Source organism: Engystomops pustulosus, chromosome 4 (genome assembly GCF_040894005.1).
Source record: "Engystomops pustulosus chromosome 4, aEngPut4.maternal, whole genome shotgun sequence".
Classification (NCBI taxonomy): Eukaryota; Metazoa; Chordata; class Amphibia; order Anura; family Leptodactylidae; genus Engystomops; species Engystomops pustulosus.
Genome location: NC_092414.1, coordinates 134,008,184 through 134,020,676, shown reverse-complemented (window position 1 = coordinate 134,020,676; position 12,493 = coordinate 134,008,184). Strand labels below are relative to the sequence as shown.

Here is a 12,493-nt window from a genome sequence, read left to right as displayed (position 1 = left end):
TTGGAATGTGGTATTGGAGTTGCTAAGGGAAGTCTGTGGTATCTACCTTCAAACTGTTCCATTAATATGCCTTTTACAACTAGCAGGGGATGTTATTGACTCAGGGTCCCTTGCTTTTACCAGGCAAGTGTGCCTTCTATATACCAGGCTAAGAAGCTTATTGCCACCAATTGGATACAGAGTACTGTCCATACCATTAGTGGCATGTATTTAAGAAAAGTGATATGTTAGAGAAATTTCAAAAATAAAAAATGGGGGGGGGGCGTGGGGGCTGGATGTCAGTCCCCGGTCTTGCGTAAAGCTCCCTTTCGGACATATATGACCATGTTATGAGACTGTGTCCCGCAGTCTGTACTATGTACAGTTTGCCTGTGTAGTGTGCAGTTTGCAATGTGAGCCTGATTCATGAATTGTGGTCCACGGGGTGGGATCTCTGCTGTGGACATTTCTGTAAAGGGGGGGCCTGCTGTGGACATTTAATTTAAGAGGGGCCCTGCTGTGGACATTTTTGTAAATGGGGACTCTGCTGTGACCATTTCATTAAAGGGGATTCTGCTTTGGACATTACTTTAAAGGGGTACTGTGGACATGACATTAAAGGGGGCTCTGCTGTTGATATTTTATTAGACATTATAAACATTACTATACATGAGTATATACTGTATGAAAAATATTTTTCTCATAGTGAAAAAGCCAAAGACAAGGGGACATCATAGATATTTCTTTAATGAATAGTAAAAGATTAAAGATATAGAGCATAAAGAGTAGTACTTAAGTCCTAACATCCGGGCACATGTTGGTTTGGACGCTGGGGGGGCCCCTAGTCGTATGAACAGCCTGGGGCCTATGGGACACTTAATCCGCCACTGGCAGATACCCTAAGGCAGTGGTGGCGAACCTATGGCACGGGTGCCAGAGGTGGCACTGGGAGCACTGTCTGTTGGCACCCAGGCCATCACCCATCACAAAAGTCACCATTCCAGACTCAAAACCTCCTGCTGCAGTCACAGGCAGCCAAGGATGTGCCACGTTCAGCACTATTTTAAAGTGACTTGAAGCGCATGAGGTGTGAACAGAGCTGGATTATCATTGTAGCCCCTTCTCCGGACCTGTGATTCATCCTGTTAAGGGGACCTTAGAGGGAAACTACAATAATAGTCTGAATTTATCCTTCTTGCTACTGTATTGGTATCCTCAAGCACCAATACGTTTGAAACCTGTGAGTTACTTTAAATTGGCATTTGGCAGTTTGTAAAAAATATGTGGCTTTTGCTTGTAGTTTCGTCACTCAGTCCCTAAAGGGTTCGCCATCACTGCCCTAAGGAATGTCTTTGCCCTAGGGAATTCCTTATGCCATTACTGCTTCATGTGTCAGGGGTAACATCTGTAGTTAGTTAATAAAAGTTTTACATGAATTGAAAAATCAATATATAATTGTCATAAGTATGTCCCTCTCCGATATATTGATTCATTACTGACCTAGCCAAGTGGTTCAGCCTCTGTATAAAAGTATTTAATGTACAATGGCCTATTATCATACATACCATAGGATAAAATGGAATGGGATTTTATGACGAATGTCTTGATCTTGTGTCTAAAGTTGCATTAAGATATTTTATAGCTGCATTCAGTATGTACATAATGAAGTGGTACCCTGCAGCACTGTATTAAGATGGTGAAAACATATTCCAGCCACAGAGCATTATGATGGAGGAACGTGCTTACCCTGCAGGGTTGCTGGCTCCTGACCTGCATGGCCACTACAGCTTTTCATGCTGATCTCTGCTCTAAGAGAGGTTATCTCCATTTCATACTCCTGTCTTGTCTCCTGCAACTCATGCAGCTCTGCTCGCAGCCTGCACAGCTCCTCCTGCAAGGACGCAATGTCACTCTCCCTCTCAGCTGCAGCTTCTTCTGCCGCCTGCCGCAGAGACATGATTTCTTCCTGTGCACACCGTAACTCTTGGGACACCTCCAGCAGCTCACACTCTTTCTCCTGCTCCAAGCTGTCCACTTCTTCCTGCACAGAGCGCAACTGGGCTTTAGAGAGATAGGAAGAGCATGTTATCCTGAGAGAGTGAACATTACACATATTGATATATATGATAAAATTCTTGCTGTACAGTGTCCATTTTAGGACATGGTCAAATTCAAAGATCAGACTTCTGACCATGTCCTAAAATGAACATAGTATTGCTGGCTCAGATTGACTTAGAAGTAATTGGAAGACATTTTTTATCTACATTTGGTCAGTGAGAGGTGAAAAGGGTTTATGGTAATAAGCTGGTTGATGTAGGTTAGCTAAAGCATTAATGGTAGTATCCTTGATTCCCTGATGATCAGTAAAACTACTAATGCCAACATCACAGGAGATTTTAGGTAGTGAAGAGGTTATTTCATAGCTTATGTCCAGTGATCCTACAGATCAGTGTAAAGAAGGAGATTGAGATCACTATATAACTATATTTTAACAGCAATATTTGTATGAAATTGTCCTTTATAACAGCAGTCCCCAACCATGAAAGAGCCACGGAACACCCTGTCCCAGGCCGCGTCCAAAAAACTGCAAGCCTCAGAGCTGCATACATCAGCAGAGAGGAAAGGGAAAGGCCAGAATATGAGTCTTTTTTCACAGCAAAAGCAGCCCCTCTTTATAATGCACCCTTTTCTCTAGCCACCTCTGTATAAAGATGTGTCACATAAAAGGGGTGGGAAAAGACAGCATTATATAAAATGGAGGCCAATGGGGGGTTTAATGGGGGGCAGGATTAGACTTTGCTGGAATACAATGGGCTGGGGTTAGGTATAGATTACGGCTGGGGCTTGCAAAGTTCAATTCACCTTCCACTTCCGTCCCCTCACCAGTCCCTGGAAAACAAATTGTTGTGCAGCTGGGCCGTAATTAGAAAAGGGTTTGGGATTACTGATCTATGCCATAATGAATTTACACAGTAAATGACACTGATTTTGTAAATAATCTACATTTGTGTCACCGTACAACCCACCTTGCAGTCTCTGAATTTGCTTAGTAAAAATCTCAGCCTGTTGAGCGCTCGCCAATCGTTCTTCTTCCAGGATCCCTGTATTTATGAATTAACCACAGCAGACAACGCCATGTTATATATATATATATTATATATTTTTATATTGTCTTATATTAGCAGACGGATGTTGCAGGTGAGCGGCCAAAGTTGTGCTCCAACAAATGTGTGATGATGGGAAAAAATTGTACTTAAAATGGGGTCATGCTTATGGGGGATTGCTGCCCAGGGCAGAGTGTTGGCTCAGGGTTAGAAAAAGTGCAATGCATGCTACAAAAAATGTAAAAAATTAAATATAAATAAATCACTTTTAAAAATTACATAATGCAACATCAGATGCTTGGCTTTTGTAATGCTGTTTACCCTGCATCTCCAAAAAGCTGTCTTCATGTTTTAGTGCCAGTTCCCGGGTTTCTTCCAGCTCTGTGAGCAGTTGTATAATCTGGGTTCTTAGATCTTGGCTTTCTAAGAGCATGCTACTGGGACCACTTTCTGAACCACTCGGAACGTCTCCAGATTCTGACTCAAGGTCCGGTGGCTCTTCATCTTCTGAATCTAAGAGTTACAGAAATTATTATCCTCAAATATAATGTTCTGGTACTCTTTTTATGCATCTTGGTATCCCATCTTATGTGGATAGGGGATAACAATAATACTTGGTTCAGCCTCTTTCATTACAAGTTGGACATTTTTATATAAAGTTAGTCCCTGGGTACGCACTTCTGATTTCACAGACTACAAAAAGAAGAAATCTAAAGAAAGGCATAGTTATCTAAAAGAAAATGTAATAGCAGCAAAAGGAGGCCATAAGAATGACAAGGTTTTGAGATAAAGGGGCAGATTTATCAAGCTGTCTAAAAGTCAGCCCATAGCAACCAATTACAGCTCAGCTTTCATTTTACCAGTGCTCATGAATATTTTAAAGGGGAGCTGTGACTGGTTGCCATGGGCAACTTATAATATTCTGACTTTTAGACACCTTAATAAATCTGCCCCGAAATGTGCATATGTGCAAGTGCATATGGATGTGATATTTAAAGTGGACCTGTCAAATAGTGTGACCACAGTGGCAAGCTATTGAGCAGGAAAAAAATGTACATTATTTTGAGGGAAAAGATGTGACTTTTATTTTTAATGTTTTCATTTATGATCTTTTCTATGCTCAAAAATTAGGGGGGAGTTCTTATGATAGATTGGAAGCTGTATATGTATCAATGTGGGAATAGAGACAGCTGCTCAACTCCTGCTGCTCTAAAACGTGCTGCCATTGGTAGCAGAATCTGAAGTTAAAGGGATATTCCCATTTCACCAAATTATTGTTATTGTTTTTATGATAAAAAGTTATACAATTTTCCAATATACTTTCTGTATCAATTCCTTACAGTTTTCTAGATCTCTGCTTGCTGTCATTCTATGGAAGGCTTCTATGTTTACTACTAGTGGACAGATATCTGCCCATGGTCACACAGGTGCACGGCCCGTTATATCACAGAGAGTAATCAGAGCTGTGTTATATAATGAGCTTTGCACCTGTCTGACCATCTTCAGATTTCTGTCCACTGAAAGTAAACATAGAAGCTTTCTACAGAATGACAGCAAGCAGAGATCTAGAAAACTGTAAGGAATTGATACAGAACGTAAATTGGAAATTGTATAACTTTTTATCATTTAAAAATTACATACATTTTCTGTAATGGTAATACCCCTTTAAAGTGCATTCATGGTCCATGAAGGTGGTTTATGGGGGTAAAAGTCTAAGTTTATCAAGCCATGTACTCCAGTTCTAGTATAATATAAACCCCTCCACTGGAGACAAAAGGGCATTGAAAAACTTCATACAGTAAATAGAGGATGAAGATCACAGCCGAGGAATTAGTTTCAGAAACAAAAAACAAAGCTGCTAGAATGGCCCATACTATTGTTTACTAGCCTAACTCCCCCTTATGTTAGGCTACCAAAGGACAAATTAATCAAATTAATTTGATCACTCGTCCAGCCTTATAGTACAGAAAAGGGGTGTTCAATACAGCTGAAGGGTATCTAAGACGACAAACAATGGAACTTTTCCTGGTCGACAACTTAGTCAACTCCATTGGGCATAAGCTATGCACACTATTAACAGCACCTTATCCAGTAACAGGGGAATCTAAAGGAAGTAAGTAGTGTCCTGTGTGACCCAGACATATTGCCGGATTGGTGGATGCAGCCAAACTGGCAAATTGAGGCCCCTAACTACTAGCCACGGCTGTAATCGGGCAGGGGTGTCGACTTGTCGGATTAGCTGCACAGCCGCCAATCTGCCAATATGTCCTGGTCACACAGGATGAAAGTTCGGGTTCACTCGTATCAGTGCAAGCTGGAGGTGGCCAAGACAAAGCAAGAAGTCAGTAAGGTCCCAGTCACTGCATGCACAATAAGTACTGTACTGTCTGAGTTGAGTTGTGTTGAGTTTGAGTTGTATTAAACCCAAAATTCTCAAAATTATACTGCATTATGCTATCCCACATTATACATCCAATAACATCCATTAATGCAAATTTCACTCTTTTATTTTGGTTTAATATGCAAATGTTACTTCAAAATATGTTTGAAGAATGAAAATAGCTTTACTTACACTCACCATTCAGCAACTCTGTGGGGTAAGAATGATTCCTTCTTGTAAGAGGCTGAGGCAGCCAGCGAATGGAAGGACCTGTGCCCGGGCTGGACCCTGTAGGTGAACGGTAAATACATCTGTAATGTGTTATCTTTAATACTGGTGTCTGTGCATATCACAGATGGGTCTACAATCCACCCTATACACAAGGGCCTGGTTGCAACTTTAGCTTTATCTATTGGTGATGCTATTTCCTAATAATATGATATTTATTGACACACCCAGCAAATGTTGATGAGATTCTCTGACAATCTAGTACTTGTAGGATATAAGAAAATACAGCTGCCAAATTATCAAACATTGAACATTTTATCATCTGATTTGTTTTTTAAATTGACTGCAGCATTTTTCTGCATGTTACAGAACATAATATCAATATCCACATGTAGCTAGGAATGATTATGTAATGATGTATCACATAATGAATTTTTTATGTGTATAAAAAGCTAACTGCCTGTCCTCGGCCTTCCTTTTCCCTCAGCAGTTTGCGATTTGGCATATCCAGAGGTTTAAGCAAAGTCCTATCTGTAAGGGGGGGCTCTAATTCATGGCTCTACTCTTTATGGCAGAGCAGGGGATCTATTGATGTGCCAAAGCTTAAAATTGTAATGTTGTCTTCCACAGGTGGAACCCCTTAGTTTAAGCCCTTAGTGACCACCCCATATTTATTTTTTCATTAAAAAAGCTGCATCATTTTATGCTTCAACAATGTTTTAATAAATTGTGCATATATGAAATTGTGGGCACAGTCACCTGAATACAATAGTAATACAATATCATGTTCATATGGTGCATAGTTGAATAATAATAATAATTCTTTATTTGTATAGTGCACACAGATTACGCAGCACTGCACAAAGCAAGTCAAATTGGTCCCTGTCCCCATGGGGCTCATAATCTAAACAACCTACCAGTATGTTTTGGAGTGTGAAAGGAAACCGGAGTGCCCAGAGGAAACCCACGCCAACATCTACAAACTCTTTGCAGATGTTGACCTGGGTGGGAATCAAACCCAGGACTCCAGTGCTGCAAGGCAGAACAATAAATAACAACACAAACAGAACAATGTGACCCAGATCCAGGGTTTACATGAATAATCATGAAACAAATAAGGAAAACAAACAACTATGTAGAAGAGTAGAGACCCCAGGGAAAAGGGAAACACAATAGGGAAGTATTTGAGGAAGACGGGAGGGCAGGATCTATTTACACAATAATTCTGACACTGTACACTATTTGGCATTAATAACGTGACTCTTTGGGTAGATACAATAGAACTAACATTTATATATTTCTTATGTTTTCCTTTTTTGGCACAATTAAAGGAAACCTACCACTTTGAAATGGGCATTATGACCCATTTGGGTTATTTGAGATTTTCAAATAACGAAATGCATGGATTATAACACTAGATTGTGCACTTTGCTAATAACCCACTCGGCACTTGACTCTACGTCACAGTGCTTGGGCATTAGCATACTAGGGGAGGCATGCAGAGTATCGTCCCCGCCTCCCCCCACCCTCCCTTCTTCGCTCCTGAGAGATGGTGATGTCACCGAGCCCTCAGGAGCATTAGAGCATGCACATCGCCGACGACTTTCGATAGCACGGGCAGCCGCCATGAGACTTCGGCAATGCGCATGCTCTAATGCTCCTGAGGGCTCGGTGATGTCACCGGCTCTCAGAAGCAAAGCAGGGGGGGGGGTTCTCACCTTCCTCACTCAAGGGGGAGAGACCATATGGAAGCTCTGTACCTAGAAGGGGAGATTGTGTATGTGCAGTAGGGGAGAGGGGCCACAATGTAAGGGGAGGAGAAAGAAAGGGGCCGCAAATTTTGAAAAAACAATTGTCACAGACAAAAAATAAATTTGTCTGGAGCTACAAGTATAAAATATACCAGTTCCAACTTACATACAAATTCAACTTAAAAGCAAAGCTAAAGAATCTATCTTGTACGTAACCCAGGGAATGCCTGTATTTCTATATAACAAGCACGCTATAGTTGTAATAGACAGGGTATAATAGCTAAAGCCTTACAATCTGTAAAATAATCTCGAACACACTAAAGATATACAATGCAATAATATACAAAGTATACTCTAAACATTTAAACAAGTTGCAGAAAATTGGAAAATATTTCTTATAACCACATTTTTGTGTCAGTAGTTATGTCTAGTGCATCTATAAGGACTGAAAAGGCACATAGTCCACTCAGACATACATGTGGCCCCTGTTATATCGAGGAGCACAACCTACCTTCTTTCTACAGGAGCTGACCAGCATGGGGAATTGCTAATTATTTTTTTATTTCTGATGCAAACTTAGGAACTCTTTAAACTCTATATAACCATGACATCACCTAGCACCAAGCTACAATGTAATATAAATATATTTAATGAATTTTACACATATGTACAGTACAGTATATAAGAAAATCTTACTGAACCCCTTACTGAATGTATAGCACCATGGAATTAATGGTGCTCTATTAATAAATAATAATAACCACTCAAGGGGAAACTTTGAAGCTTTGGTTAGGCCTATTGCCCACAAGAGAGTTTGATGCATGCAACTCACATCAAACTTGCATTTTGAGCTTGCTGGAACATCCAGCCCGAAGGCTCATAAACCGGAACTGAACTCAGAGTGCGGACGTTCCAGCAAGCACACAATGCAAGTTTGATGCGAGTCGCACAGAAAACCTGATACAATGGTGGTGAGCTACCAATCTGTTAAATGCTAGATAGCCCATGATGATGGACCGTACTGACTTTATAATGGGATTAACAACATTTTGCATATCATTTTTCTATAAAAGTAGTGCTTTATGCTGTGCTACCTTTTCCAGTATTTATAAAATCAGCTATGGATAATGTGAACACAGCCTTATAACATTTCTATATACTTATGAGTCCAAGTTCACTAGGGGGTTGTATGAATCTGTAAGCAGTAAGCCAGATCTGTATGCTCTACTTCTATGTCTGAAGAGAGTCCATCATAGATATGAAGAATGTCTATGGAAACAAGGGATTTGTAAACACTAGTCAGCAAACCTTGAGTCTCATACGAATGCATACATCTGTTTACTCTGCATAACCTAGAAAAATCATATCCCCATATAAATCATTGCTAACAACAATTATACAATCTGCTGCAGTGAAAAGGAAGAAACATACAAGGCCATCATAAGACTGCATTCTGCTGACACCTGGAGGGATGACAATCCTCAGACAGCATCTCCTGTGAATGGATCAGTCCATAGTGACAGGACCAGGAGCTGCACATCATGCAGTGCAGGCAGCAGCTCTGTAATAACAGATGTGATGATGGCATGAAGCAGATCCAGGCTGTTACATAAGGATCCCTGTATGATGAGGGGTGAGATGTATGGAGCCATGGTGATGAGACAGAACATCATCTTCACCTGCCATCTGCTGGGCTCTGGCTGAGCTCTGACCATCCACATCCTCCATGCTGCAGCTGGGTCACACACGATGCTGCCCTGTATCACTCCAGACGAGGAGGTGCTGCTGATGGAGGACAGGGGGCACCACTGCCCATACATAGACATAGGAAGGAGACGACAGACCGAGGGACAGGGAGGGGCCATGGAGCGGGAGGAGGTGATTGCTGGGCTCCTCACTAACATGTTTCACCTGTATACAGAGCACACAACCTTCTATCTCTATACTACTTATCACCAGCTATCTACCACAATGGCTAGCTATACTTCTTTAGTCATCTGCCTGTATCTCTCCATTTATCTGTCTATTATTCACTCAATGTATCTCTTTATTGTGTATCTAATATGTATCTTGTCATCTATGTATTTATCTGTCTACAGTTTTCATACGTCCTAACTTTCATAACATAGAAAGAGGGACAAACTATGCGCAGCAACATTTTTTCCCAAGTCCTTTTGCTCCACCACCACTGAGTATAATTCCACCCTTAATACCCATCAACTCCCCTTCTTATATTGTGCCCCCAGCAACTCTTCATATTAAATCCCCCTCTAATTATGTCCCCTCAGCTCCTTCATTTATTTTGCAGCCCCAGCAGCTCTCCCTCAAGCAGCCCCCCTCTTATACTGCCCACCCACAGCAGCTACCCCTTACCCTCCCACAGCAGCCCCCCCCTCTTATTGTGCCCCTCCTCAGCAGCTCCCTCTCGTATTATGCCCCTCCTCAGCAGCTCATCCTCTTATTTAGCCCCACAGCAGCTCCCTCTCTTAGTGTGCCTCACAGTAAAATAATAAACAGATACTCACCTTTCCCCTTTTACCCACAGCAGATTGTCTCTCCTCTCATCCTGCTCTATGTAGCAGTGAAGCCATCAGGCAGGGATGACATCATCACATGATGCCATCACCTGCCAGCTCTGCAGTAGCAGAGTCACAGTGATAGTGCACAGAGCTTCCAGATCTTTGCATTATTACTGTAATCCGCTCTGTTGGCTTCCAGCAGAGTTGATGGCTACTGCCGGGCAGGAAAGAGCCCAAGAAGTCGCGCTAGATAGGGGACGGTTAGGAAGGTAAGAGTTTTCCCATTTACAAAGAATTTACTGTTCTGTAATATTCATCATAGGAATACTTCAACTGTGATACACAGAATCTAAAAACACATTACAGAAAACCGTAATTTTCATTTTAGTGTGTGAAATAAGTATTTTATACAATAGAAAAACGCAACCTAAGGCTACATGCACACGATGTATGCCCGCCGTACCGTAGTATGGCGGGCACACATCAGCGCTGCGGAGAGGAGCAGAGGATGAGCGCAGCTCACCCCCGCCCCTCTCCATAGGAATATACAGTGCATGGCGTCATATTACGTAGAAAGATAGGACATGTCTTATCTTCTACGGGCTACGGAGCGGTACGGTGCCGCACGTGTGCTGCACCGTACCACTCCCGTACGCCGCCGTGAGTTTATAGAAGTGTATGGGGGACGTATATCGTATATACGTCCCCCATACATGTGTGTGAATGCAGCCTAACACTTGCTACAGAAATCTTTGTTTGCAATTACAGATGACAAACATTTCCTATTGTTCTTGACCAAGTTTGCAGACACTGCAGCAGGGATTTTGGCCCAGTCCTCCACACAGATGATCCCCAGATGTTTCGGCTTTTGGCTGTTACTGGGCAATATTGAGCTTCAGCTCCCTCTGAAGATTCTTGATTGGGTTCAGGTTTGGTGACTAGTTGGTCACACCAGGACCTTCAAATGCTTCTTACAGAGTCACTCCTACATGGCCCCACTCGTCCTCCCAATACAATCCCCGGGTTATGTACAGGATAGGTTGCTTAGGTTTGTTCTTAAGTTGAATTTGTATGTAAGTCAGGACTGTATATATTATAATTGTTATAATTATTATAACACCAGCCAAATTTATTTTGGTCTCTGTGACAATTGGATTTTAAAAATGTTGGATTGTGATAAGAACCAGGATTAACAATAAATCTTAATTGCAGACACCTTTAATAACTTTTATAGCTGTTTATTGTAGCCTAGGGTTTAAGTACAGTAAATTACCAATTACCAGAGGTCCATTTGTAACTAGGGGTCATCTGTAAGTTGGGTTTTCTTAAGTAGGGTACCGCCTCTATGTCGCAATGATAAAGTGGTAGCGCTTATTTACTGAATGACCATTGAAATTTTCTATAATGATTCCAAAAACATTATATAAACAAGTGAGGTGTGGGCAGGCACTCACTAGCACATGGGTGCAAAATCATAGATCTAAGCACAGTGACTGCAGTAATTTTATTATATTTGTTATCCGTGGCCTCCATCTGCATCAAAAGCCAACTTTAAAAATTATGCTAATGAGTCAGAAGAGCTCAGAGGGGTGTTATCGGAGCACTTTTGTACTGTAGCTTCCCAGGCTGTAAAACTGTGACGTAACACTTCCCCCTTCCCAATGTTCAAAATTACAGCAGGCAGGCAGAGAGGGGATACATGCTGAGGGAGCAAAAGACTTTCTCCAGGACAGTGTAACAGACCCCCCCCCAAGCCTTCTGGCTCATTAGCATAATTTTTCACATTGATTTCAGAAGGATGGAATCCCTAGCATTTTGCCTCTGACTGCTGTAATCTGTAATCTGTTTGGATCTTACAGCTTGGATATCGCTATGTGTATCAAGGCTGAGACCAGGGGATTTGGAATTGCATTCATCTGGGTTAGCTGGACATTTCACCCACGGTTGTGTTTTCTATATTTTGAGAAAGAAACTGTTTCCAGCTGGACATCAGACGTCAGTTTTAGGATAAAATGTAACAAAATTTATTTGAAATCCATTAAAAAAGACATAATGGTACATGACACAGCATAAAGAGTAAAAAATAGCATCAAAGCTTACGCGTTTCGGTAATTAAACCTTATTCATAGCTTCTGCACAACTTTCTGCAGTCTGGCTATTTAACCCTGCCCTTTTTTCAATCCCATGAATCTCTGGGTAAGGTTTTTAACCCTTTCTATGATTTTTCTATAAAAAGTAAACATACATAAGGGAAACTTTACATATTTAAAAACAAAGAAATACAGGTGATGATTACCACCTTAGTACCTACAAGAAAAGTACCACATTTTATTTTTCAAAGAAGCAAAAAGGTGTATTACGTCGGAAACGTTTTCGAATTTTTCAAAAAAGATTTTTTATATTTATTATATATATGGGTGTATATTTATAGGTTAGCAATTTTAGCAAAAGTGAATCAGATCTTGTTTCTTATTTAATCCAAAAGGCACTCTAGTTTTCAAAGAAAAGATCCAATACGTTTCTCGATTTAGC

General features: G+C 41.1%; 1 protein-coding gene across 4 annotated transcripts in view; it reads right to left on the bottom strand.

The window, feature by feature from the left end:
* The window catches only part of CCDC136 (coiled-coil domain containing 136), a 37,099-nt gene extending 27,810 nt beyond the window's left edge, over positions 1 to 9,289 (bottom strand). For 2 of the 4 annotated variants that reach the window (XM_072147536.1, XM_072147535.1), the window contains exons 1-5: positions 9,122 to 9,288; positions 5,656 to 5,751; positions 3,405 to 3,596; positions 3,006 to 3,080; positions 1,726 to 2,040 (exon numbers count right to left, since the gene is read on the bottom strand). In XM_072147536.1, the coding sequence (XP_072003637.1) occupies positions 1,726 to 2,040; positions 3,006 to 3,080; positions 3,405 to 3,596; positions 5,656 to 5,751; positions 9,122 to 9,170 (727 nt within the window). In that variant the 5' untranslated portion in view covers positions 9,171 to 9,288. Of the gene's footprint in view, positions 1 to 1,725; positions 2,041 to 3,005; positions 3,081 to 3,404; positions 3,597 to 5,655; positions 5,752 to 9,121 lie in introns of all 4 variants that reach the window. The other 2 variants (XM_072147533.1, XM_072147534.1) reach the window with 2 other exon arrangements.
* Positions 9,290 to 12,493: the final 3,204 nt, after the last annotated feature.